The sequence below is a fragment of the Thermobia domestica genome, chromosome 7 (genome assembly GCF_964235325.1).
Source record: "Thermobia domestica chromosome 7, izTheDome1.hap1.1, whole genome shotgun sequence".
NCBI lineage: Eukaryota > Metazoa > Arthropoda > Insecta > Zygentoma > Lepismatidae > Thermobia > Thermobia domestica.
The window spans coordinates 235648021-235672710 of NC_137460.1; the positions used below are offsets into that span (position 1 = coordinate 235648021).

Genomic DNA, 24690 nt, shown 5'->3' on the forward strand with positions numbered 1-24690 from the left:
AAAAAAAAAAACGAGGATTAAAACCCAAAAATGCATATAGTTCAAACATATTCAAGCCATCAGGATTTGGGCCCGCTACGTTTCGACGACACCGTTTCGGCACCAGCTCAGTTCTGCGAAAATTTTATGTAGAAGGGCACATATCCCATTTGATTAACATAAGCGCCGAGCTGAAACGGTGGCGCCGAACTGAGCGGGTCCGTCAGGCTTTAACGCAGCACCTAGTCACAATTAACCACACATGCATTTAATACAAAAGAGAACGCTAAGACTGTGGCTATTCGCCGTGAAAAGCAATCGCAGAAACTTTAAACGTGTTCACCTCTAGTGTTTGTGATTGTATTACGTGGTGAACTTTTTGGAGTTCCAATTGAAAATAGAATCATTTCCAACTAACTTATTCATTGATTTTTCGCGTCTGAAATGTAGAATGGCATGGTTTAAATCATGTTCACTTTCACACGTGATCACCTAAGAAAATGCAATGTTACGCATTTGATTTGCAAGATATCTTGATCAAAAGTTGTTAGTACATTCTCCTATCCTTCGACAATAAGGATATAAAACTAAACTATGATCACTCTGGCGGTTTCTTATACAATTTTTGTCCGTGCGCATCTCAGAACGTTTAATTCCTAGACCCGGGCTTAGTAAGTCTATTGGGAAATCCGGGCCTGCAGGAACAGATAATGAAATCTAATTGGAAACTTTCGAAATGTGGACATAGAGAGAAAGGTAAATTATCAGACAAAATATATAATGAAGGAGAGCAAAGAAATAAAGTGCTGTAACAGAAATATTAAAAAGATGGAATCAAAGAGAAGCAGAGTGGGTGAGACTACACACTAACTGAAGAATGCGATAGGCCAGGAGGATCGAGAAAGAAGCTTAGTATTAATGCAGACTCTTCAGATCAAATCTGTAACACTTGTACGAAAAGCAAGTATCAGCATTTAGCCAGGGGTGCCCACAAGAGGGGGCTATGACGCAAACTGCGTCATTGAAATATTTGGGGGGGGTAAAAATCTATATAAATATGTTTGAGGGGGTGTAAAAATTAATTGAAAAGATTTTTTTTCATGGAAGAACACCTAGGATAGAGAATTGCGGGGGAGTGCGTCATGGACATAAGGGGGGTGGGCACCACTGATTTAGCTGCCCGTTTGTCTCATTTTCCTTGGATTAGAGTCATAAAACTATCCACTCTTTCATACACTGATGTCAAGCAAGAGAGTTCCACACATAATTTTCTCTACCATTCAAGACTACATCTGTATAGCTCAAACGATTGATTCAATTCTAACATTGCAGTTTGGAAACCCACACTTTCTTGTAACATTGTTCTCCATCGAAATGGCGTCCGTAGAAAAACACACTGTGCGATATTGGAATATTCTTGGTTTATATTTCAAAATTGCTCATGTTCTCATAGTCCGAAAATAACATCAAGATTAGCAGAAATACTTGTTGTCCCAGCCTAATGCTGCTATGACACTGTTAGTTTCCTTTAGTTTCCTTTATTGTAGTTACTGGTTTAAATAAAATACAGTACTGCACCTCTGAAAATATCCTAAATATGGTCTATACCCTCCTCAAAATATTCTAAATATGGCCTATACCCTCCTCAAACAAATCCTGGGTACGGCCCTCTTTAAGACGAACCCCATTCTCAGCTTTTGAATCCTACTAAGAGGCACGCAAACAAAAATGCTCTACATGGTCATAGATCATGATTTTTTAGATATTCCTTGATCTATCAGATAGTCTTCCAGAAACCAGATATACTTCAGTTGCTTACGATTGCTCACCAGATGATCTTCCCAAATAACTCACTTCCATAATTGTTCATCAAAAAAGTCCAATTTTTTTACGAAGTGTAGGCCTACTCACGCTAATAATTGATTCACCTCCCGTAACGAAATAAGCGTTTTCACGAAAAGAATTTCATAACACTAGGCATTTAACCTGATCAAACAAAGCAATTAACCTGATCGATGTTTAAGAACGCGCCCGTAGAGTCAGCGGTGCATGGAAACGTGGCTTTCACGGCAGAGTCGCACGGTCCGTACTTACCATGATTTTTTTGGCGGAAATTTTGCTACGATTGCTAAATACTGCTTGTAATTTTTTAAGTAAAACGAAAATTTTGTAAATAATAATAATCTCTTTTAATAAAAGATAAATAAATTTAAAATAATTCGAAAATCCTCTAGTAGAGGGCAGTAGTTGACTGGCGAGAATCAGCCAATAGCGATATAGATGCGAGCCATGCAACGCCATATTGAAGGGCATGTATGTATGAACTGGAAACGCCTTAACTGGTAGAGTTTGTTGGAACAGAGATTTCAAATTGGGTCATGGACGACAAGCCTGGACACATTCCTCAAGTGTCCAGGTTTGTCGCGGTCGATCCCGACAAGCCTGGACACATCTCATTTTGGGTCGTTGACGACAAGCCTGGACAAATTCCTAGAGTGTCCAAGCTTGTCGTGGTCGATCCCGACAAACCTGGACACATCTCATTTTGGGGCGTTGACGACAAGGTTGGACGACGACAAGCCTGGACACATTCCTGAAGGTGTCCAGGCTTGTCGAGATCGACCCCGAGATACTTTGATATATCTCATTTTGGGTCCCTGATGACAAGGTTGACCAACGACAAGCTTGGACACAAAAAGTGTCCAGGCTTGTAGTCATCCAACCTTGTCGTCGTCCAACCTTGGCGCGGTCCCGTAAAAAAAAACACTTCACATACCATAAAAACACATGCCATGCAAGTGGCACAGCTTTGAGACACTTCTTTGATCAGTTTCTATATACACTGCCTTTGCATTGCACTTCACTTTATCAAGACCACACTTAGCATTTCATATATAAAATCCTAATATATTTCCAGTACTTATACAATAACATAACACGTTTCTTCCCTAAATTTTACAAATCTATGTTTACTTTAACTGGAATGCTATTTTACTTCTGGACTTCGCATACATTTTTAACTTTCCGAATAAATCAATTATGTTTGTCACGAAAATGTCGTCAAAGATCTCCAATACTCAAGCTTTTTTGCTTCTTTCACAATCTAACCATCATCACAACCAAACATGTTTAAACATCTAATGTGTTAGAGAGTTTCCAGACATCAAAACACGAAAAAATACAATGAACATGGGTAGAAAAGCAAAAAAGAGATTGATACCATAACGAAGCATCTAATCAATTAGCGACTGGACATCTGATTTACCCCGCGGTGCGGAGGGGCGGACTCTTTCGGGCCCAATGGCATTTACAGTTGCCCCTGCACCTTGCCTGTAAATACTAATTTTTAAAACACTGGTAAAGAATGACATTTACACAATAGTTTAATTACTTGAACCGAATAATGACCTACCAGGACTGACAACGACGCACAAGATGTCTCTTACTTTCGTGGGGTTAGTATTTGAGAGGACCTTTTTAATATTATCTATCAACTGCAATCTCCTTCGTCAACGCTCTCTTCTATTGTTGTTAGGAAAATCGGCGTTAATTTTACTTTTATACCAGGGTTGATATGTTTAAAACAAAATGTGTAAAACAAGTGTTTAAAACATGTTTAAAACGAGGGCTGTTGTTTTATTCAGTTTGTTTTAAACGTTTTAAACAAATTGTTTTAAACGTGTTTTTTTTTTCGATGCAGGTTGGACATGTTTAAAACAACTAAAATATCAGATTGAAGAAGCTAATTTAATTTTCTAACAAACAACCAATCCTCCGCAGGATTTGCGCATGGAGTAAATTACAAGCAGAGTTGTATTCTTATTATAACAGCAATTACTGAACGAAATTCTGCACATCAGTGTGCGTATAACTAAACCAACAGAAATTCAAGTGAAGTATTTGAACATTTCTTAATTTCCAAGAATAACGGAGGTTAAACACACTATACACTATTCTAAGATTCAAATTCACAAATTCAAAACGTAGGTATTTTTTGATCACTATCATTTCCATAATAATGAACAGTTCTCACATCATAAGCTAGAAGAAATACTCTGACAAATACAATACAGCTCATAGAAAAGAGCAGTGACTAGCCTAAAAGGAGCAAATGACATTTTTTTAACTAAACAGTTTTCAAGATACATCTCTATCTGCAACATGGATAGCTAACAATGGTTAGTGTCTACGGCATAACAACACAATTAACTCTAGACACCCGCCAGGGATCTTGACTCTCACGTTCGGGGCTCTGGTGACCCCACTAATTATCACAGAGTCATGAGTTATATACCATTGGAAAGCTCATAGACCAAAAATTCCAACGAGGTAACATGCGTGAAATTCCAGCCGTATTCGTAGAAAAAGAACAAACATAAAAAATCATTAAAAATATGAAAATATTCATTTTGCGGAGCCCTGGCAACCCTTGCAGTTACCCCACATTGACAAAATGATGCTAATGTGTAGGTCACATACGCAAAAAAAAAAAAAAAACATGCGAAAAAAAAACATTCATTGAATTAGACCAGCGTTTCCTAACCTTTTTCAACTTGCGGCACACTACGGGTGTTACTTGGATTCTCGCGGCACACTTACAGATATTATTATTTGTAAATATAAAACACAGCGGTATTTCTTTCTGTGATTATTGATCTCCTTCTTACAGAGAAGAAAGCACTATCATTGTTTTTCCCCGTGGTAAATCATTATGCTTATTTTTCATTCTAATTTTAAAATAGAAAACAATTGCAATGAAATATTGGACTCAAGTTTTTAAAAATAAGCTTTGTTTAAAAAAAAACTGTATTCAACCTTTTACTAAGAAGGAAGATCATTAAATAACGAACGAACAAACAAATCTGTTTTACTTTTAAAATTCAAATGTAGGTAATTTATCGAAAGGATTGAATGATATTTTAAATTTTCAAGCTACGAAATAGTCTGCAATAATAAAGAAGCAATAATGGTCATAACAAGGATAACCATTTTTTCAACATTAGAAATATATAGAACAGTAACCTGGTATGAAACTTAAAATTGTAGATTCATAGTAGAGGTTCATAGTAATGTGAAATACAAATATACGTTTTTCCCTACCTTTTGCATTTTGATTGCTATAAAATTAGTAATTTTGTTTCGATTCCTCGCGGCACACCGGTTGGGAAACGCTGAATTAGACATTCTCTCCCCTCCCCCACTATAGTACCACGTCCATCTGCAAATCATTTTTGCTGCACACATCATGTATACGAACAAGAATTATGCTTCTAGACCACTTCAGTGAAATATATGTGTTATATGGGACCGTCCCGAAAATAAATGTAAATTAACCAAATTTGACCCCTTCTTCCTCTACAAACAACAAGTACACATACAGGTTACTATCATGTAGGGGACTACTTCATTGCTTCACATATTAATTTTTATGGATGTACCACAAAGGGGGAAGGAATACCCGCCAAAACCTGATGAAAAAAATTTGATCAATAATAATAATAAAAAAAACTTCATCCTCCCTCTCTCGGTCGTACATACGTACCCCTATATACATAAAATGCAACTGACGTAAAGCTTCATCCCACAAAAATACTTTGGTACCAAATCATCTTTCTAGCTTAATTAAGGACTGAGCTATTGATGTTTGTCGTAAAAATAAATGTAATTTACATCAAAAAACTGAAACTCCAAAAATTTTCTAACTTTGCCCCCTTCCTGCTACCCCATATAAGCAAGAAGTACAAATACACGATATTACTATGTAGTGGCCTACTTCATTGCTTCACGTAACATTTTTTTTTTTTTATGAATCTATCCCCCAAGAGGGAAAATGGCCCCCCAAAAAACTGTTGAAAAAGCAAAAAAAAAAAAAAAAAAAGATATTTACCCTCCTCCCAGATACATAAAATGCACACCAGCAAAGCTGCATCTTTCAGGAATAAGTTAGTACCAAAACCATCTTCCAGCCTTAATCTGAGGTTTAAGACTGAGCCATTGAGGTTTAAAGCCCTGACACAGCAGTTGCGTCAATGGGAGTTTAAAGATTAAGATTGCAGGCGACCGGTAGAACGTAACACAAAGAAACTAAACTATATATTCTGTGAACGGAGATCGGGAAAATCCCGATTTCTTTCTCCGGAATTGAACATTTGGGCAGATCGAGATTAGGGAAGTTCCCGAAATTTGATCTAGCGGTTGAATATAGATGGCAAGCAATACCTAAGAGTGTAAAAATGTAATATATATGCCTATTTAGGTTATTGTTTTAAACAAAATAAACATTTTAAACATTTTTTTTTGTTTAAAACAAAGTACTTTGTTTTAAACATTTCAAACGTTTTAAACAAAAAAACATGTTTTAAACATAAAAAACGTTCTTTTTGTTTTTTTTTTTAGAAAAAAAAACGTTTTTTTCAACCCTGTTTTATACTGCCTTATGCAGAGTCATTTTGACGTATGATTAGCGTCATACTAAATGTGTGACTACTGCAGGAAAAATATGTTAGTCGAACCCTTTAGTATGGCACTAAACACACGTCAGAACGACTCTGCATAAAGCCCATTATTTTTATCCTTCTCCTTTAGATTGTTTGAACTTTTGATATCGGAGGAGGTGGTGGAGCATCAATAGTGAAGTGAAAATATATATCAAGCTATGTTTGTAGGTTATTATTATTGCTGATATTCGTCTTGTTTTACAAACTGTTGTTATCTTAATAATATCAAATTTACTCAATAATAACTTTATTATAAGTGATGCGAGACTTCTCTTTCATTCTAGTCACTGCCCTAACAGAACAATTACATGGCAGGCATATGCCTATCATGTTCCCTCAGCTACATGAGAGTGTGCCCAGTATGTGCCTTATGTACTTCTGAGAAAGAAATCAAATGGATGGCAAGTGATAGTCACAGATATGTCCGGCCCTAGGCACATGCTTGACATGTACCTCGGGAACGTTCCTAGTATGTTCTAGGTATATTCCCCATGTCATAAGCGTCAATGAACCACAAAATTACTCCCCCAAAATATGTTAAATCGCCTATATGTGATGTAATGTGTTTACATTAAAGTGAGTCTAAAGAACACAAGTAAAAAATATGTAGGGCTCCTAGGGTGGGCGCGAACCTCCAACCTTTGGATTGCTAGCCGCGTGCTCTTCCGACTTGTAGAGGGATAAACTATTGAGGTCTTTTGCATTCGGCTAATCAATGTATTCCTTTAACCGCATATATTCGACTGTAACTGTTTGGGATCAGATAAAATCTGCTTGCCATGTAATTTTATAACAAATTGACGAGCGTCTATTTACTTTATTTCATGGTTATTCCATATTCACTTTCAAATGATTGACGATAGTTGCCATTTAATAAAGTTAATGCGTTCATTGCTTCTAATACACAATCGCTTAGAAAAAGAAGCAACAAATGCATCAAATGTGGGAGATGAATTTAGAATACATAAATGGCAAATGCCTAGCACATCTTGTGCTGTTAGGGTATCTGAAACAGTATATACCTAAAGGACGTACCTAGAACATGACAGATATATGTCCCAAGTGACGACATAAAAACAAATGATTATTAGAATGTGAAGCTGAGCCAGGTATATAAATACTATATTTGTGGTATATACTTGCAAATATCAATTAGGTGTAACAAGTATCTAAAACTGTAGGTTGCTGAAGTACATACTTAGCACACATGAATATCATATGTGTCAAGTGTCAGGAAATTAAAAAGTAGCTGGGACACCTAAATGGCACATGCCTAGCACATCTTGTGCTGTTAGGGTGAGAGATCGATGGGTTCTAATTGCAAGACAGTTCTCTCTGAAAATCCATCTGCGAGTACTGATGTATTTGATCCTGAACTTAAGACTGAGAATTTACGCGAAGTCACAACTGACACTGTCCCTGAAATATTCTTGAAAGATTATAGTTTTGACGAACCTAGGGTTGAAGATGCTCACATAACACACAAGAAAGTCTCAAATCTTGAATCTGTGATTGAAGATGCTCCTACCACATCCACAAGAGATTCAATTTCGGAAGATTTTATTTCCTATTTGCTGAAGCTAGAAAATAAAACTGATAAAGTTCATTATGAAAATGTTAATTTATCTGATAATATTAAACATTTTATTGTCAACTCTGGATCCTGTTAACCAAATGGCCCCTTTCCGAAAAATTAGGGGAATAGAGGATTTTCCTCTGCGTATTACAAAACAATTACAAAAGTCATTGCAGATAAAATGGGTGAATTGTTCAAAGAAACTGGATTATACATGTTGCTTGTCATGTTGGTTATTCTCTGGTGATGAAAGCAAAAATGGATGGTCATCAGGGATCAGAGACTGACAAGGATTATAAAATAATCTGGGGTAAAAATGGATCTAAAAAGATATAGGGCCGTTTGGAATTACGCCGTCCCCCGTGCCTATCTTTACTCACTGTATTTTTCCTTCACTTTTCCCCTGGAAATAATAATAATAATAATAATAATAATAATAATAATAATAATAATAATAATAATAATAATAATAATAATAATAATAATAATAATAAACGACAGCAAATCTTAAAATCACATTTCAGCATGTTTGGTTTTTGATAAGCGAAAAATGGATGAAACCATTGATGGAAATGGAGAAAATGGAGAGTGAAAGGAAATTTGAAGCAAAATTTTGGGCCCAGGTTCTGGAGAAACTTTTCGCTATTACACTCACATTAGCATTTAGAGACAATAAAGAGCATGATGGGAGCTACGATTGATTTTTTTGGGGTCTTATAACAAAATACGATTCTACAATGGCACTGGTAATCTGTCTACCCAAAGGCCAGATATTCAAAATCTGATCTCAGCCATGATATTCAAAATCAAATCATCCATTGTCTGTCTTCAAACTTAGAAGCTATATTTGTTGGAGGAAATTCAAAGGAATCCTAAGTGCCTCCTCCAAATAGAACACTAGGAATATTTCATTAAAATGTATTATTAAAAAAGTGTTGAATATAGAGGGGCCCTTTCAAATTTGCTTGCATGAAGAACCTGAAATTTCTAGATCCAGTTCTGTTTTCACAACAGATTGTTACCAGAGGATGTGTCTCCAAGAGTGACCTAAATTATCGTAACATGAATGGAAGCTATAGTACTGTATTAAACATAAATTTTGTATTGCGTTGACGTCAACCATAAAAGAAAAAACTCTCTGAACATACAAGCCGGATTTAGAGCTTTTTTAAAGTAGAACCAAGGAGGAAAATTCCTTTTCTTTTTGGTACCACTGTCTATTCCATTTGGTTGGGGAAAAACATGGCGAGCAAATTGCTGAGGATAACTCCTCGAGTTCTTAGAACTTCAAATAAATTAAATTTGATAAAAGTAAGTATTTATGAACATAATAGATAATTGTTCGTAATATACGGAATATCACACACACAATTATTATTAATATTATTCTACCAGAAGAGTAAGCAAAAGTCAGTTTTACATGCAGTACAGATGGGTCTGCAGTAGTAGCGTTTATTAATGGTTATTATTAAAAAAGTAGGATTGTGATACGTATGTCTTGAAAAAGGAATGTAATTATAGACAATGCTCCAGCATATGTATTGCTATAAATGTAATTTTTGTCTTAGAGATAATCGCCTAGTACCTTAAAGGAACACATTGTATGAGCAAATGTAGTGTAGTAGCCTATGTAGAAGGATGCGGAAGATTTTATTTAATGGAAATTTTGATCTCGTTAGGTTGACCGATTTCAGTCCCAATAAAGAGGAAGTTTTGTGAATTTTTCAAGCCATAATCCATGAAAATCGGTTGTTTGGTAGGAGCGTAGTGGCTCAGTGTTAGAGCGTTCACGTCTGAAGTGTGGTGTCCCTGGGTCGATTCCAGCTCACGCCAAGTCGATTTTGCCTTGGGCACACACCGTGTCGGGGTTTTCTCGGGGTTCTCCCACTTTATTTCACCATTGGCTTCATTTTTCGTCATCGCTGTCTCCTTTAACCTAGCCGGCATAACTATGGGACGTAAAACTTAAAAGATTCATTTCATCTATTTTCGATTGTTATCTGAATTGTACTACCCACTTTTAGCACAAGCGTTGTTTGAGACTGACGTACGCTTGAGGCGGAGAGTCCAAATCGCAGTAATTCGTGTATTGGGGTGCGTAAAGTGCACACTAACCTGTGCTATATAGTCACTTTAAGCCGTATTGGTCAATGTGTAGTTGGGGGGGGGGGGGAGGGGCAGCCTTTTTCTTCGGTCGATACGATGTTATAGTGTCGTTAATTTCTGTTAATAATAGGGTACATTTGTATTTCCAACTAGCACTTACCTTCATCTAAACACCATTGTCTTTGCATCGGGTTGACTGCTGTATCGCCGGACTCATTTTAGGAAATTTACCGGGTCAATTGGAGAATTTATTTAAGTTTGTGAGGAAGAATGAGTGAAAGTCAGGTAAGGAGAATAGTAAAAGTTAAGAAAATGGTTGTTTTAGACCTTATAAGCGGCACTGTATGTGGAGGCGGATGGACTATTTCGCGGAGAGGTATACTTGTTTTACTATACGGATCCATAGGTTGTTAAAAGAGCAAGAAAAATTTGGGCAAGTCTTTAATTTGCCAATTTCATGTCGAGAAAGGAATCCAACTAACCCCTGCGGGTCTTCTAACCCGTTCCTCCTCCTCCTCCTACTACTACTACTTCTTATATTATGGATCCGTTTAGTGAAACTACACGCCTAATAACGTAACGTAATGTAATCCAACCAAATATAAGGGGGGCGCGGTGGCTCAGTGGTAGAGCGTTTACCTCTGGTGCTTGGGGTCCCGGGTTCGATCCCAGCCCCCGCCAAGTGATTTTTGTAGTGGACAAACACCGTGCTCGTGGGTTTTCTCGGGGTTCTCCCGTTTCCTTCCACTTTCTTCATTTCACTCATCTCTCATCATCACCGTCTCCTTTAGCCTAACCGGCATAACCGTGGGACGTAAAACTTAAAGATTTCATTTTTTTTCAACCAAATATAACCGAATGCAGTACATTTTGGTACTTTTTTCGATTGTCAAATTGGTCCGGCGATACAGCAGTAATGCCTTTGCATCTATACGGGTTTAGGACAAATCTGTACGGAGATGTGTCCATAGAAGTAGGTATGGTACGACGCTGGTTATGTGCGTTAAAGTACGGTAACCGTGTTTGTATATTAATCTTATGCTTTCATTTTGTGATATGGCGGTGTGTTACCAGACTCGAAAGTAATGGCATATTTCATGTTTACGTAAGGATATTAATTGGTGAAGCTGATGTAAATTCATCGTGTCTCGTTGTTGACTAATATCAGTCCTAAATAATTGGCTCCGTGCGGAGACTTCGGAAGAAATAATACGACTGTTGGGTTACAGAAGGGCTCAGACGTTAAATGCATAAAATATATATATATTTTTTAACGTTTTTCCAAGAAAGAAGGAGCTGTTTCCGTCAAATGAGGTTAGACATTAGAGCTTAAGTGTTACGAAGAGGTCCAGAAGGAAAAGAATCTAACCCTTCTTTACCTTACCCAAACATGCCTCTACTAGCTTTTAATTCGTTGATAAAAATGTAAAAATTTAACATTGTAGGCAAGTCTTTGGCCGTTTTATTCAATTGAATCGTTCAGTGAACCGATTCATAAGGAACCGGAACACTTCGTTAAATATCACTAGGAGTCCGTTCGTTACGAATCGAATTGGTTAGAAATCATGGTGATTATGACTGTAATAATTCTGTTATTTACAACATTCCATCTTTCAAGTATTAATACTTATAGAACTAAGCGAACTTCCTATCGTATCAGTCGTAAATGCAACAAAGCTTGAAATACATTGCATTAAATAATAGATGAAACTGCAGCAAGTACCACCACAGTTTCATAATTAAAAAAGAAAAAGAAAACGAGGGGGAAGTCCCCCATTACAATGTAAGAAACAACAACTCATGTGCAGTGGAAACTTCACAGAATTATACACTTCAAAGGAAACAGCAGTAAATGGAACGAATTAAATATTTTACAACTACCGAAAAAATAATTGAAAGTATATTTCTGATAAAAGTGAATGCCTAGCAGGGTTGGCTGGTTTAAACCAGCTGTTTTTAAAAAAATGCTTTAAATCGTGTGAACTTAATGGTGACGTTTCCACATGTTAAACTATCCGCATTACGTTTATCTACTTTTCACCTTTTAATCAAGAAGTCCAGTGTTCAATTTTCGGTCGAACCACAACCCATATTTGAAGTGTAAACCAAATAGCGATTCGAGGTGTCCCTTTAAGCGAAAGTCTTCTCCGTGATAACCTTGGGAGTTTGACTACGGGCTTATGATATAAAGTATTCTCCAACTACCTCCATAAAAATTGTGCGTGAGTGCCTTAGGATTCTAAAACATGTATTTTTGGATAGAGCAGATACTAGTTCCTAAGTGAAGTCTTGACCCGACTAGAGTAGGTCCCATAGTTTTGGAGCTGTGGATCTTTAGAATTCATTTTTTCATGTTTTCGGCAGCCTATAACACGTAAACGATGGGGTTTTAGTCCTATGTTTATTGGAACTTTTTTTGTTTGTTTTACTCTCAGGAATCACTCCTCTGCTTTTGTACAACGAATTGAGCGCCATACAGTTGCTTTTGTAGTATAATATCTTGAGTAATGAATGGGGAATTTAGGTCTGAATATAATACGAATAATATACAGGAGTGAAACGTGATGTGTGTTCATGAAGATTTTATGAACATTTTTCGGCCAGTTGGTTTGTTTGAAAAAACCAGCCAACCCTGCTGATCCATAAAGTCCAATGCTCCAAATATAGCACTTGACCAATTTCTTCTTTAGTCCACTATTAACTCTGCTAGTTAAGAGTGATCTTTTCTTGTTGAATGCTTCTTTGGCTATGGCAATTCTCGACCTGATCTCTTTGGTGCAGTACTTGTATTTCGTCAAAATACTTCCCAGATATTTGGTCAACCTCCGCAAGTACTCTTTGTTCTACTCTGACCTGTAAGGGCGTATTTCCACGGGATATTTTCATGACTCGGTTTTTCAATATTAATTTCCACTCCATGTAGTTTCCCAGTGTCAACTATTTTGTCAATCATTTCCTGTAGTCCTCCTTCAGTTCTAATAATAATAAATATATATATGATTTTGTTAATGATCTACCCTTCAATCTTGAAATCTCCAATTCCCATTACTGCTTCCTTCATTAACCATTCACTGTAAATGTTGAATGTGGGCAACATACTACATCCTTGTCTGACTCCTCTTCCAATCTCCACACTATTGATTTCTCCTTCATTCAAGCGTAACTCGACTCGTTGTCCTATGTACGGTACAGGTCGCGAATGAGCCGTTGGTCTCTCCAGTTGACCCCCAATTTCTTTAAGTATTCGAAAGCTTTTTGCCAGTCTATGAAGCACAAACACACCTCTTCCTTTACGTCCAGAACTCGTTCAGATGATTCTCATCAACCCAATGGCATTTCTGATGCCTTTTTCTTTCCGGAATCCGAATTGATCTTCGTCCAATCTCTTCTTCTTGTTTTCCAGCCGTCTGTTCAGTATGCGCGCATTATCTTTCCAGTGTGGGGAAATAAGGCTAATGGTTCTGTGATCGCTGCACTTCTTTGCTTCCTTTTTCTTGGGTAATGCTATCATTGTAACATCAAGGGAATCCTTGGCCATTCTCCACTCAGGTAGATCTTGTTAATAAGTGAAGTCAGTACTTTTATTGCATTGTATCTTAATCCCTTGAGCAGATCTGCTGGTATATCATCATCTCCAGTGGCCTTCCTCCTTCGTATGTCCTTGATGGCTTGTACTACTACACTTTTCAATATACTGGGTCCTTTTTAATCATCATCCACCTTTCCTCTGCTTCGATTCCAAATGTGCGTATGCATTTGTTAGCTTTTCATTCTAATTATTGTGCTTTCTGATACATCAGATCATATCTGCCGCTCCGTTGAAGTTCCATTATTTCTTCACATATTTGTTCCATGTACTTTTCTTTGGCTTTGTCCGTACTCTTCGCCCTTCTGCCGTCTTCCATCTTCTTAAACATCGCTTCAGTTACCCATGGTTTTCTCGGTGCTTTTTCTATCTTGCCAAGTGTTGTTGTGGAGTGTGTCAAATAGAATCTGTTTAACCTTTCCCCACTATTCTCTACACTGTCTACCATATCACCAATCCCACGTAATTTTTCTTCAATCTCTTGTTTCACATCACTGTTCATACTTCCTAGTCGCTCTAAGTTCCATTTTCGACTTCTTCTTCTTTTCTTGATTGTCTTTAACAAGGTTTGCACTTTCGCCACTAGGAGGATGTGGTCCGAATCGATATCCGCTCACGGTAGTGCCTTTACGTGTCGTACACTATTCCTGAAACCCTGTTTCACAAGAATGTAATCGATTCGGTAGCGTTTCTTATCTCCTGGACTCTTTCATGTGTACTGCTTGTTTTTTCTTTCCTTAAACCACGTGTTCGTCACTACCAGATCATGTTGCCTACAGAAGTCGATAAGCACTTGTCCCCGTTCGTTTCTTCTACTTAGTTCAAATGGTCCCACTACCTTATCTGCGGCTCCTGCTCCTACTACGCTGTTAAGGTCTCCCATTACTATGGCGTTGACCTTACCTCTTTCCCCCTGGTGCAATATGTCGCTAATCTCATCATAGAGCACTTCTACTTCATTCCCATCATGGTCGCTTGTTGGCATATATACTTGTATTACTACAATATCCACTGGTTTTTCACTTAGTTTTACAAACATCAAGCGGTCACTGCAGCGTTCTACTTTGGTTACACTTCTTGCTACTTCGTTTTTCATTGCTATCGCAACACAATTCTTGGTCTTTAAGCGACCAGAATAGAATATTGTGTAATTTCCCGATACTGTCACTTTTTCCTGGCCACCTTACTTCACTTAAGCCCATTATGTTGACTTTACATTTGTTCATTTCCACTTTTAAATTTTTAAGTTTATCCATACGTCGTAAAGTGTGTACGTTCCAGGCTCCTATGCTGAATTGAAAATTATTATTTTCTCCTCTGATGATTCTTCCCGGAGTAGTCCCCACCCGGAGATCCGAACAGGGTACTATTTTACCTCAGGAAGAACCATCATATTTATTTATTTTCCTCCTTCGTCATCCTGGGTAGTATTCCCATTTCCTTTCCGCATCTCCATGCCATTGACCACCTTGTGATTGATCCGCCTTTTAGGACAGTTTCCGCTTATAAGGGCAAGAAGGTGTCCTGACGTCCACCCGCACAACCGCCCTCCGAAAAGGCCGTTGGCACTTGGTAGAAGCTGACTTCTTATCTCGGGAGTCGGTCGGTCCCCACCTACGTTAGCGGCCTAAGATGTTACCACTTTCTACCGCGAAGAGGTGTAGGTTGAGATTTTCCCTTCGTTTAGGATGAGACCCGAAGTCTTTTCTCAAACCTCTCTAGTACTTTTAGAAAGCAACTTAAGGTCGAATAATCTCACACTGAAACATTATCTATAACCATCCGTATCAATTCAACACACACAAGTTGATAACATAAAAGAATTTTATTTCGTATCACTTTTTTCTCGAAAAAAACCTATAACGCATTTGACATGACCGCAGTAACAGAATACAAATGAAGCATCTGCATGCACAACGAAGCATGTGAAAGACTGTAGACGATGACGAGATTACGTTACATCACATGTATCATCTATGAAAACAAAAAGAAGTCGAATAACGGAGAGACTTCTCCCGAAGATCAAGAAGAGAACTGTTAAATAAATGCCTATCAGAAGTGATTTTAAAATATTAATTCGTTAAGCTAACTTTCTAATGAAGACATTTTAGAGAATGTCAGAAAGTTTTTATTATTATTATTATTTCGTGAAGTGTAAATATGTGTGCATAATTATATTTTATTTGTGAAGTTTAATAGTGAGTGAACGGAATAAATCTGTTTCACCTCAATTATCTTAGAGTTGTTCTCTTCTAAGCTGAGTTTCAACAGATATGGTAAGTACCAGTGTACTAATTATGTTTTCTTGCAGGTCTTCTGAGTTGCATTCTTTCTGGTGCCCAGGGTTTGAAAAAGCCCAACCCACCCGGGCCCATATGGTTTTTTTCGGGTATTTTCGGGTTTAATCGGGTTTTTTCGAAATATTTCAATGTCTTTGGGGTAAAAGTGTTAAAATGAGATTTATATTTGAAGATTGTCATTGTCACAACGTGCAACAATTTTCTACTCGCTGCTGTTTCGAAAAAATGGCCGCCATTTTGAAATTTTGCATTCAATTTCTGAGAAAATCTATACAGCAAATTTAGCATATCTCGTGCTTCCACCGTCGAAATTTCAACTTAAAAGACTGGAAATTGCGCTTCGTAGCGCGGATACTCGCTGTTTTGAAAAAATGGCCGCCATTTTGACATTTTACGTTGGTATGCCGCCAAAATCTATACAGTAAATTTAGTGTCTTGTGCTTGTACTCTGAAAATTTTAACTTAAAAGGCCGAAAGTTGTACCCTGTAGTGTGTGGGGTAGAGGCAGACAAACGAGTTGAGTTGATTTTGTGTTTAACGTCCCTTTCAGCAGCGAGGCTATATGAGACGGGACCTACTGATTAACATGAAATCCGAACCACAAGATCTCCCTCCGAGAAGCAAACCCGGATCTCCCACGCCGAAGACACGTACACTAACCCCTTAACCATGAAGGAGATTGGCAGACGAACGAACACATGTAGATCAAGTCATCTAGAAGCCTGACTGACGTTCGGCAAATGTGAATACCAAAAGGGGTCTATTAATTTAAAACAAAGATACAATTCATGTTATATGAAATAAATAAATGTTTCAAAATGTCTTGTATGATATTAACATCTTCCAGCGTAAATAAACATCCCATATTTTCTTCATGAGAATACGGAACACCTCAGACCTCCCCCCCCCCCCCATCAATTTTCCAACACAATGCAATGAACTGTAGCCTGGTTATGAACAAAAGTATAATAGGCTGCGGTGGCTCAGTTGTAGAGGGTTCGCCTCTGGTGCATGGGGTCCCTAGTTCGATCCCAGCTCGCGCCAAGTGAGCTTTGTGGTGGACAAACACTTTGTGCGTGGGTTTTCTCGGGATTCTTATATTTCCTCCCACTGTCTTCATTCCGTCATTTCATTCATTTCTAATCACACCGTCACCTTAAGCATAGCAGGCATAACCGTGAGACAAACTAAAAGATTTCATTTTATTTTATTTTTATTTATTTATTTTATTTTATTTATTTTTTTTTCCAAGAATATAACGGTACGTGACGTTTGGGCGCGAAGTCATTTGGGTGCCAGACGTTTGGGCGTGAGTTAAATTAAAAAGTCATTATGTTAGGCGCTGAGTACTAAGTTCGAATCAAGATATCACAAGGTGTCTACTGTAGTGGAAGTCCTTGAATTATACTGGCTTTTGTTTTACATAGTAGAAATACTGGAATTTCAAAATTCTAAAAACTGAATTAACAATTAAATTTTGTGAATTTAAGTTTCAACTTAAGTGTGTTTTTTATCTGATAACTTTTCAAGCCAAAGGTAAGTAAAGTAGACCAGACTAAATATGATTGATTGCATTACTTACATAGTGAGCCTATTCCATTTAAAAAACATCTTAAAGCAGGCCTTCTATTGTAGTTATGCAATGAGTGTGAATGTCAAACGCATTTCTAGTGGCTAAATGACCAATATATGTACAATTAACTATTATTTTTCACTTTGAAATCGTTCTTTTTTTCCTTTCGCCACTTCCTTTAATGCAGATTAAATGCTTAAAATGGGACACAAATAAATGTGTTAAGTTTTGATTTTTATATTGGAATGTTAATTTAAAAAAAGTGATACCAGAAATACGGCATACTGCAGTTCCTAAACTGCACCGTGTATCTTAGACACCGTGTATTAACATCTTTCCCTCGACTCGATTAGGATTTAGGATTTTTAGATTTCTGCTCTCGGCATCTAAGGCCATTTAGCCCGTCACGTTTGAGGGAGCACACTGTCCGGGGAAAGGGAAGGAAGAAAGAATTGGGGAAAGGAGGAAGCGGCCTGGACCTATAAATTAGGTATCACCCCTTCATTTGCCTGGTGTGAATGAGGAAAACCCAGAAAAACCTCATTCAGGGTGGCTGGCCTCAAAGAGCGTATTACACTTTTTCGACCAAGTACCTCCACCGGGAATCGAACCCGGGAATGCTCGCACCGAAGGCGAGAGCGTTAGCGACTACGCTACGCCGGGCCGCTTCTCTTAATTCGAGTGCGCGGAAATCTTTTATTGATAGTTCTTTATTGGACTTAAGGAAGAAAAGAGTTTGGCAAACGTAATACGAAAGAAAACGAATTTTAATATTCATAAGTATGTAATTATTAACTTCTTTAAAAAATGCAAAAATTAAATCAATATGTTTTTAATTAACATTAAGAAAATTAACAGTTCGTCTGATTCCTTTATTTCCTAGCTTTCTTATATAATACAAAAATTAAATCAGAAGTACAAGAATCGTGAACAAGCGAAAAATCAATCCATGACGAGGTTAGGCAACAAATGCCACAAACGCATTAAACTATTTAATGTAGATGAATAAATAAGATAGAGATAGAAAATATACAGATAAATGAGATGAGATAAAGATAGAAGTGTAGGAAATGTATATATCTTGATTCGCGCTAAGTTTTCAGTGCCTAGCTTACTTTATATGTCGTAAATTGTGATTTTTACTATGTACCTCGCGCCCAAACGTCTGGCGCCTAAACGGCTTTGCGCCCAAACGTCCAGCGCCGAAACGTGACGCAAAACGTCCTGTTCCGGAATATAATAGGTGAAAGTTCACTAAGCAGCAGCTGTTTTTCTCTCTTCGTACCCCGCAATTAATTGTACGGACTGAAGATGCCTAAAAACTTATGATGTGCTATAAAAATGCTTTACAGGAAAACAATATGGAAATTATTTAAATGCCAAATGTCTGGTACAATCTACCTTCAATATTCTTCGCGCGTTTAGCAATATTTATTTACATGGCTGTATTTGCCAAAATTACGTTCGTCAGTTTAATCTGATGAAAAGCTGATTTTTCTCCTTGCGTCGTGTGTAATTGTCAGATTTCCATTTTTCTAAGACCTGGACCAAAGCACAATTCTATGACCTAGCCTCTGAAAAAGATTATAATTCTTGTTAACTTATCTAATGTGTTGTTGGAGAAAAAGTCAGTCATCTTCCCTGTGTTTGTAAATGTAGAAACATTCAAAGCCTTTATATATATATATATATATATATATATATATATATATATATATATATACATACATACATACATACAGTGGCGTATTTAGGGGGGTGGCTTCCGGGCTTAAGCCCCCCCCGAAATCTTACTTAGTATAGTAAAGTAAATGAAATATCTTGCAGAATTTTCACATTTCCAGGCAAAGCCCCCCCCGAAAGTTAGCAAAGCCCCTCCCGAAACAAAATTGTAAATACGCCACTGTATATATATATATATAATGTACCAGAGAGTATCCGAGTTCCCATAAACTGCAATGGAAACAGTAGCATTTTAAATTTCGCTCGCTATCAAGTCGAACAGGGTGGTGTAATTTCCTCGAAACTGTTATATGCAACAGCGTACTGTTCTTTCACTAATTACAGAATTTCCAGCCAATGTCAGATTTTTTTTTTTTTTTTTCACTTTTCGAATAAGCTGATATTGATAGCAGAAATGGAACGGAGTTTAAAAAAAAAATGGAAATTTCCCTGTCCCGACTAAATTTACGGGGACGCGGGACACGGGCCCAAAAACGGGACGTATGGCAGGCTTAAGCGTAAAATAAATAGTTTTATTGTTGAAGTATTCATTTCCGATCCTTCTGCGTTTAATTCGGGAATTTCCCGAGCACTTCTTTCACGGCGTGTACATCAAAACTTCCACTAGTACGGAAATTTGAACTCAGCACTTGAAATAGTAAGCGTTACATAGTCTTCGGAACCCCGAGCATTAAGCTTCTTAAATTTGACAAGAATTTTTACGCTATTGCTGGTGTTGATTCTACAGAATAATTATTTGAAGAGTAGCAACAAATGACTGAACTAAACTGTTATTGTTGGAAAACCAAATTTTAGTTGAAGAAACTTGTGTTTTACATCAAAGGTAAGAAATAATGCTAATAGTTTTACTAATGTATTTACATATGTACTATTACTACCGGCACCTATGACCTTAAACCCGTCAAATGTATGAGTGATAACGTCCCTTGGTGTCGACGAGCACACTATTCACGGAAAATATTTTCTAAAGTACAAAATTGCTTATTGTACTTCAAATAGGCTATAAGCATAACCCACATTAATTTGTTCTATAACTATCTCAAGCTAAGGTATTTTTTTAAAATTCATTCAGTGCATTCAGAACTTTATGAAGATCGTATGTTGAATGTTGTTGTCTACCTTAACGTGAAAGCCTCTAATTCGCCCAAGGAAAGTCTAAAATCTGATGAAAATCACTTACAATGTGATCACCTTAGTTGTACCAATAATATGTTAAGAAATAGGTCAAAAACCCAGGTGGGTTTTAAAGTGGGTTTTTTCAGGTGGGTCCAACCCGAATAAAACCACTGGGTTTTTTTCGGGCTGGGCCCACTTGGGCAAACTCTGCTGGTGCCAGATGTTCTACTCATCCGAAAGTAATCACACACCTATTCTTTGATAAACTAAGGTAGCAGATAACTCATGCGTAAATCCACATATCAAAGAAAGTCCGAAAGGGGCTACAGGACTTTAAATAAGGAACTCTCACTTACAGAAATGGAATTATAGAAATTATATAAACATTTTATTTTGGATCTACCGATTTTTATCTAATTCTCACTAAATTATTTATTTGGCATATCATTAAATTTTCTTTAAATCAGTATGATACAAGATTCCGGAGGTAAAGGGGTAGTAAGAGAGAATTTCGCATATGATTTCCGTACGAATTCTCTCTTTTTTTCCTGCTCTCCACACCGGTCAAACAAAAAAAGCATGAACAGCACATCACGTACCACATGATTTGATACCAAAAATCAAGTTTTTAGATGTAAAGAAGGATAGTAGAAATTTTTGCTCCTTTGGATTACATATTATCCGTCACAATAAAAAAAAAAATCATGTTTTTCGCGGGATATCTTTTGTACCTTGCAGCAGCAGCAGTAGAAAGTGTATGAAAAAAATTTAATTGACCTGATTAAAACGTTGAAAGCTGTGAATCACAAATATTGTAAGAAGCAGGGAAAACAGAAAAAAAATGTTAAGTTCAACACAATTGAAGTACAAAAATAACTTGAACGTTTAGTTTATCGTAGGAGTAAAGTGGGAGGAAACAGAGAACCCTGCGAAAATCCATGCACACGTTGTTTGCCTGCCGCAAAGCGCACTTCTCGGGAGCTGGGATGAAACTAGGAGCCCACGCCAGAGGTGAACCATCGCGTCCCCACAAGGGATTCCTTAGTTTTCATGTGTACGATAGATCATGGATGTTATAAAATAGAAGATCTGTCCATATGTATCTTCATCTTATTAAATCAATGAAGCCAAAAAAACAACGGAGCATCGGTACGTCTGATTGACTACTTTCGTTTCCGCCATGATTGTTGACTCAAAACATGGCGATCCTATTGGGTGGAGTGGGCAGAGTAGTGGTAGCGAAATTGTGACGTTTGGCTTCGAGATTTTGTTGTAAGGGCAGATCCTCTATTTTATAAGATCCTTGGCTTAAATGGTATTTTAAGTACGGATATGGATTAAGTATACCTATAAAGCTAAAAAATATTGCCCAATAAAACCCACTGGGCTTTTTTTAACGGTTTTTAACAGCCCTGATGTCCTAGAACTGCATCTTTTTTGGGTACCTTCCATGAATATACGTGATCTTGCTGCTGGGACCGGATCGCCGAAATTTAAAAAAAAAAAAAATGAAAATGACTTTTTTTTTTGTACTTATGGATTGCGACATATGTATATGGTATCTTGCTTATTATTACTTTGGAAATATTCCACAGCATTAATAAAACAAAATTGACCAAAGCACCAAATATATATTAATCATACTTGTGTAACCGTTTCTGCAATGTAACATCGATTTGATGAGACACATGTCTGATGTTACATTGCCGTTATATAAGTATGATTAATATATATTTAGTACTTCGGTCAGTTTTCTTTTATTAACGATGTATGTGGTGTTCAGAAACCTGCTTCATTCTCTATGTAATGGCGTACGAACTATGAACCTATAGTGATAAGGCTATGAACAGGAGCATAAGTGATTTTTGTTTTTCTTTAATTTCACAATTTCGTTGTATATTTCGAAAAAGCTCTCCGTACCTACTATAGTGATCTCACGGAGTCGTGAAGCTTGACCTAGATCTACCAAATTCACCATCCGATAGAATGCGTGGGTGTGTGCTAGTCCTAAATCTCTGTCCATGAAACGTTGTCAGATTACCGCTAAGTTTCGTTTTGTAGTTATTTTATATTTTTCTCCTATTACTGTTACCATTTAATTTCAATAATTATTAATGTTGGTGTTGTAATTCTTTAAGTGCTGTTTCTTTATCGCTCGTTCGCCAGGTCTTCTAAAGTTTGGCAACATTGTTGATGCACTTCTCTTGTTTGACATTTTCTCAATTGTACGTTCGGAAGGTAGCTTCTTGAATCCTGCCGAATTCTTCCGAAGCATCACACGTGAGACCAAGCAGTTCTATAATTGGTGATTCACATTACTCCTATAAAGTGGAGCTCTACATGGATTCCTCATAACCAACATTTAACATCAATCCCTCTGTTCGTTTCAAAATTAACATGGCATTTCTAGATATTTTCTATGTTCTATCTTCGCACTTCGCCCTCATTTATCTCCCACCCTGTATACAATTTGCCACCAAACGCCCTCTTTTTCTCCATTTCTTTTAGTGCTGAATCCAGTGCTAGCGATCATAGATCAATTTTGATTTCACTAAGTTGGAATGGTCTTTTGTAAGATACGTACGGTACGATCAGGAGTTTCCTAAATTACATATTTTGCTTCTCTCTTTCTCTCTCTCTCTCTCTCTCTCTTTTTTTTTTTTTTTTTTACCACTTTGATAATACATTTCTGGAATATACACAGGAATTTTTTTTTTTTTTTATCTCTATACCTTTTACATGTATTTCGATAATTCTAAAAACCTGTTGTTACGTGGATCCTACTAAGGACACCGGAATTGCTTCCTGGAAAATGCACGAGTGTGACACATGCATATATGTCATTCAAAACTTGATTTATTTTAAAGATAAAATCGCACAAACCATGATCTGAGATAATCAGGGTAGTAGCAGCAGCTTCCTAAATGAAAGACGACAATTTTCCTTTAAAGACCTATGATTTTGAAAGAATTAAATATGTGTGCCCCCACGTAGCAACACTACGCAAAAGTAGTACTTTCGACGAATTAGCTGTTTTGAATTCCATACTTTTTAAAAATGATATAACCATATATTCAGAAGAGTTACAGAGTTTACTGTGATAATGGATAAGGGCTTTGCGTCGAAACCCCAAATTGTTACTCTTCCCCGATTCCGTATACATCAGTATGAAATGAACGAAGTTGATATCGAGTCGAACAAGCGTTGCAAGCGGCTTTTGTCAGTTGAAACTTCGCACCTCTTTGTTTCTCCATCATTCTTTAAGTGTTTTCATCTAGAATCGTGAGCAAACTCTACACGTGTGTATTGGATCCAGGCGAACGACAAACTTAATGTTGTGACTTCAGTCTTGGAACATTGGTAGACATACTCACATGCTAATCGTCTTGATGTATGTATCGGGCACTCACATCTCAGCCTTTCATATTGTGATCAGGTGGCTGTCCGTATTGTGAGAAATGTGTTGTCCTTCTGAGTATTTGGCACATTCTTGTTAAATATCCTTACCACTCGTATCTCAGGTAACGTCACGGACTTGCCTAGTACACTTGACCATACATTGCGGGATGATTTACTTTCTGTTTTTCGAGTTTTTGACTTCGTTGGTATCGCTGATCTCACACGTTCGCTGAACCTTTTTTTAGCTCCTGCATGTCTATTGTTTCGTTGCTATTTTTTTTTTTTTTACATTTTTCTATATCATTTTATTTTTTATTTATTTAATGTTACTGTTATATGTGCTATGTATTCTTCTAACGTTTCTTTTGTCGTTTTGTTTTCTATATTGTATCGTTTTCATGCTACGGTTTCTATTCTTAATTTTATTTTACTTTGATAATAGTAATAGATCTTGATAATGATAGATAATGATAATACTTTGATAATACTACCACTTTTGGGAAACGTATTATACACATTTGGTCGGTAAAAAAAAACAAAAACGAAATGAAATATCGAAGTTTTACGTCCCACGCTTATGCCGGTTAGGCTAAAAGAGACAGTGATGATGAGAAATTAATGGAACGGTGGAATGAAGAAAGTGGAAGGAAACGAGAGAATCCCGAGAAAACCCACGCACACGGTGTTTGTCTACCACAAAGCTCACTTGGCGCGAGCTCGGATCGAACCAAGGTGCCCACACACCAGAGGTGAACGCTCTACCACTGAGCCACCGCGGCTCCACATTTGGTCGGATCTTCATCGTGACAGGTACA

General features: G+C 37.2%; 1 protein-coding gene across 1 annotated transcript in view; it reads left to right on the forward strand.

The window, feature by feature from the left end:
- Positions 1-9206: 9206 nt before the first annotated feature.
- UQCR-C1 (Ubiquinol-cytochrome c reductase core protein 1) overlaps positions 9207-24690 on the forward strand; it is a 67343-nt gene continuing 51859 nt past the window's right edge. Inside the window, exon 1 of the mRNA XM_081765981.1 lies at positions 9207-9363. Within this exon, the coding sequence (XP_081622107.1) occupies positions 9295-9363 (69 nt within the window). The 5' untranslated portion in view covers positions 9207-9294. The remainder of the gene's footprint in view (positions 9364-24690) is intronic.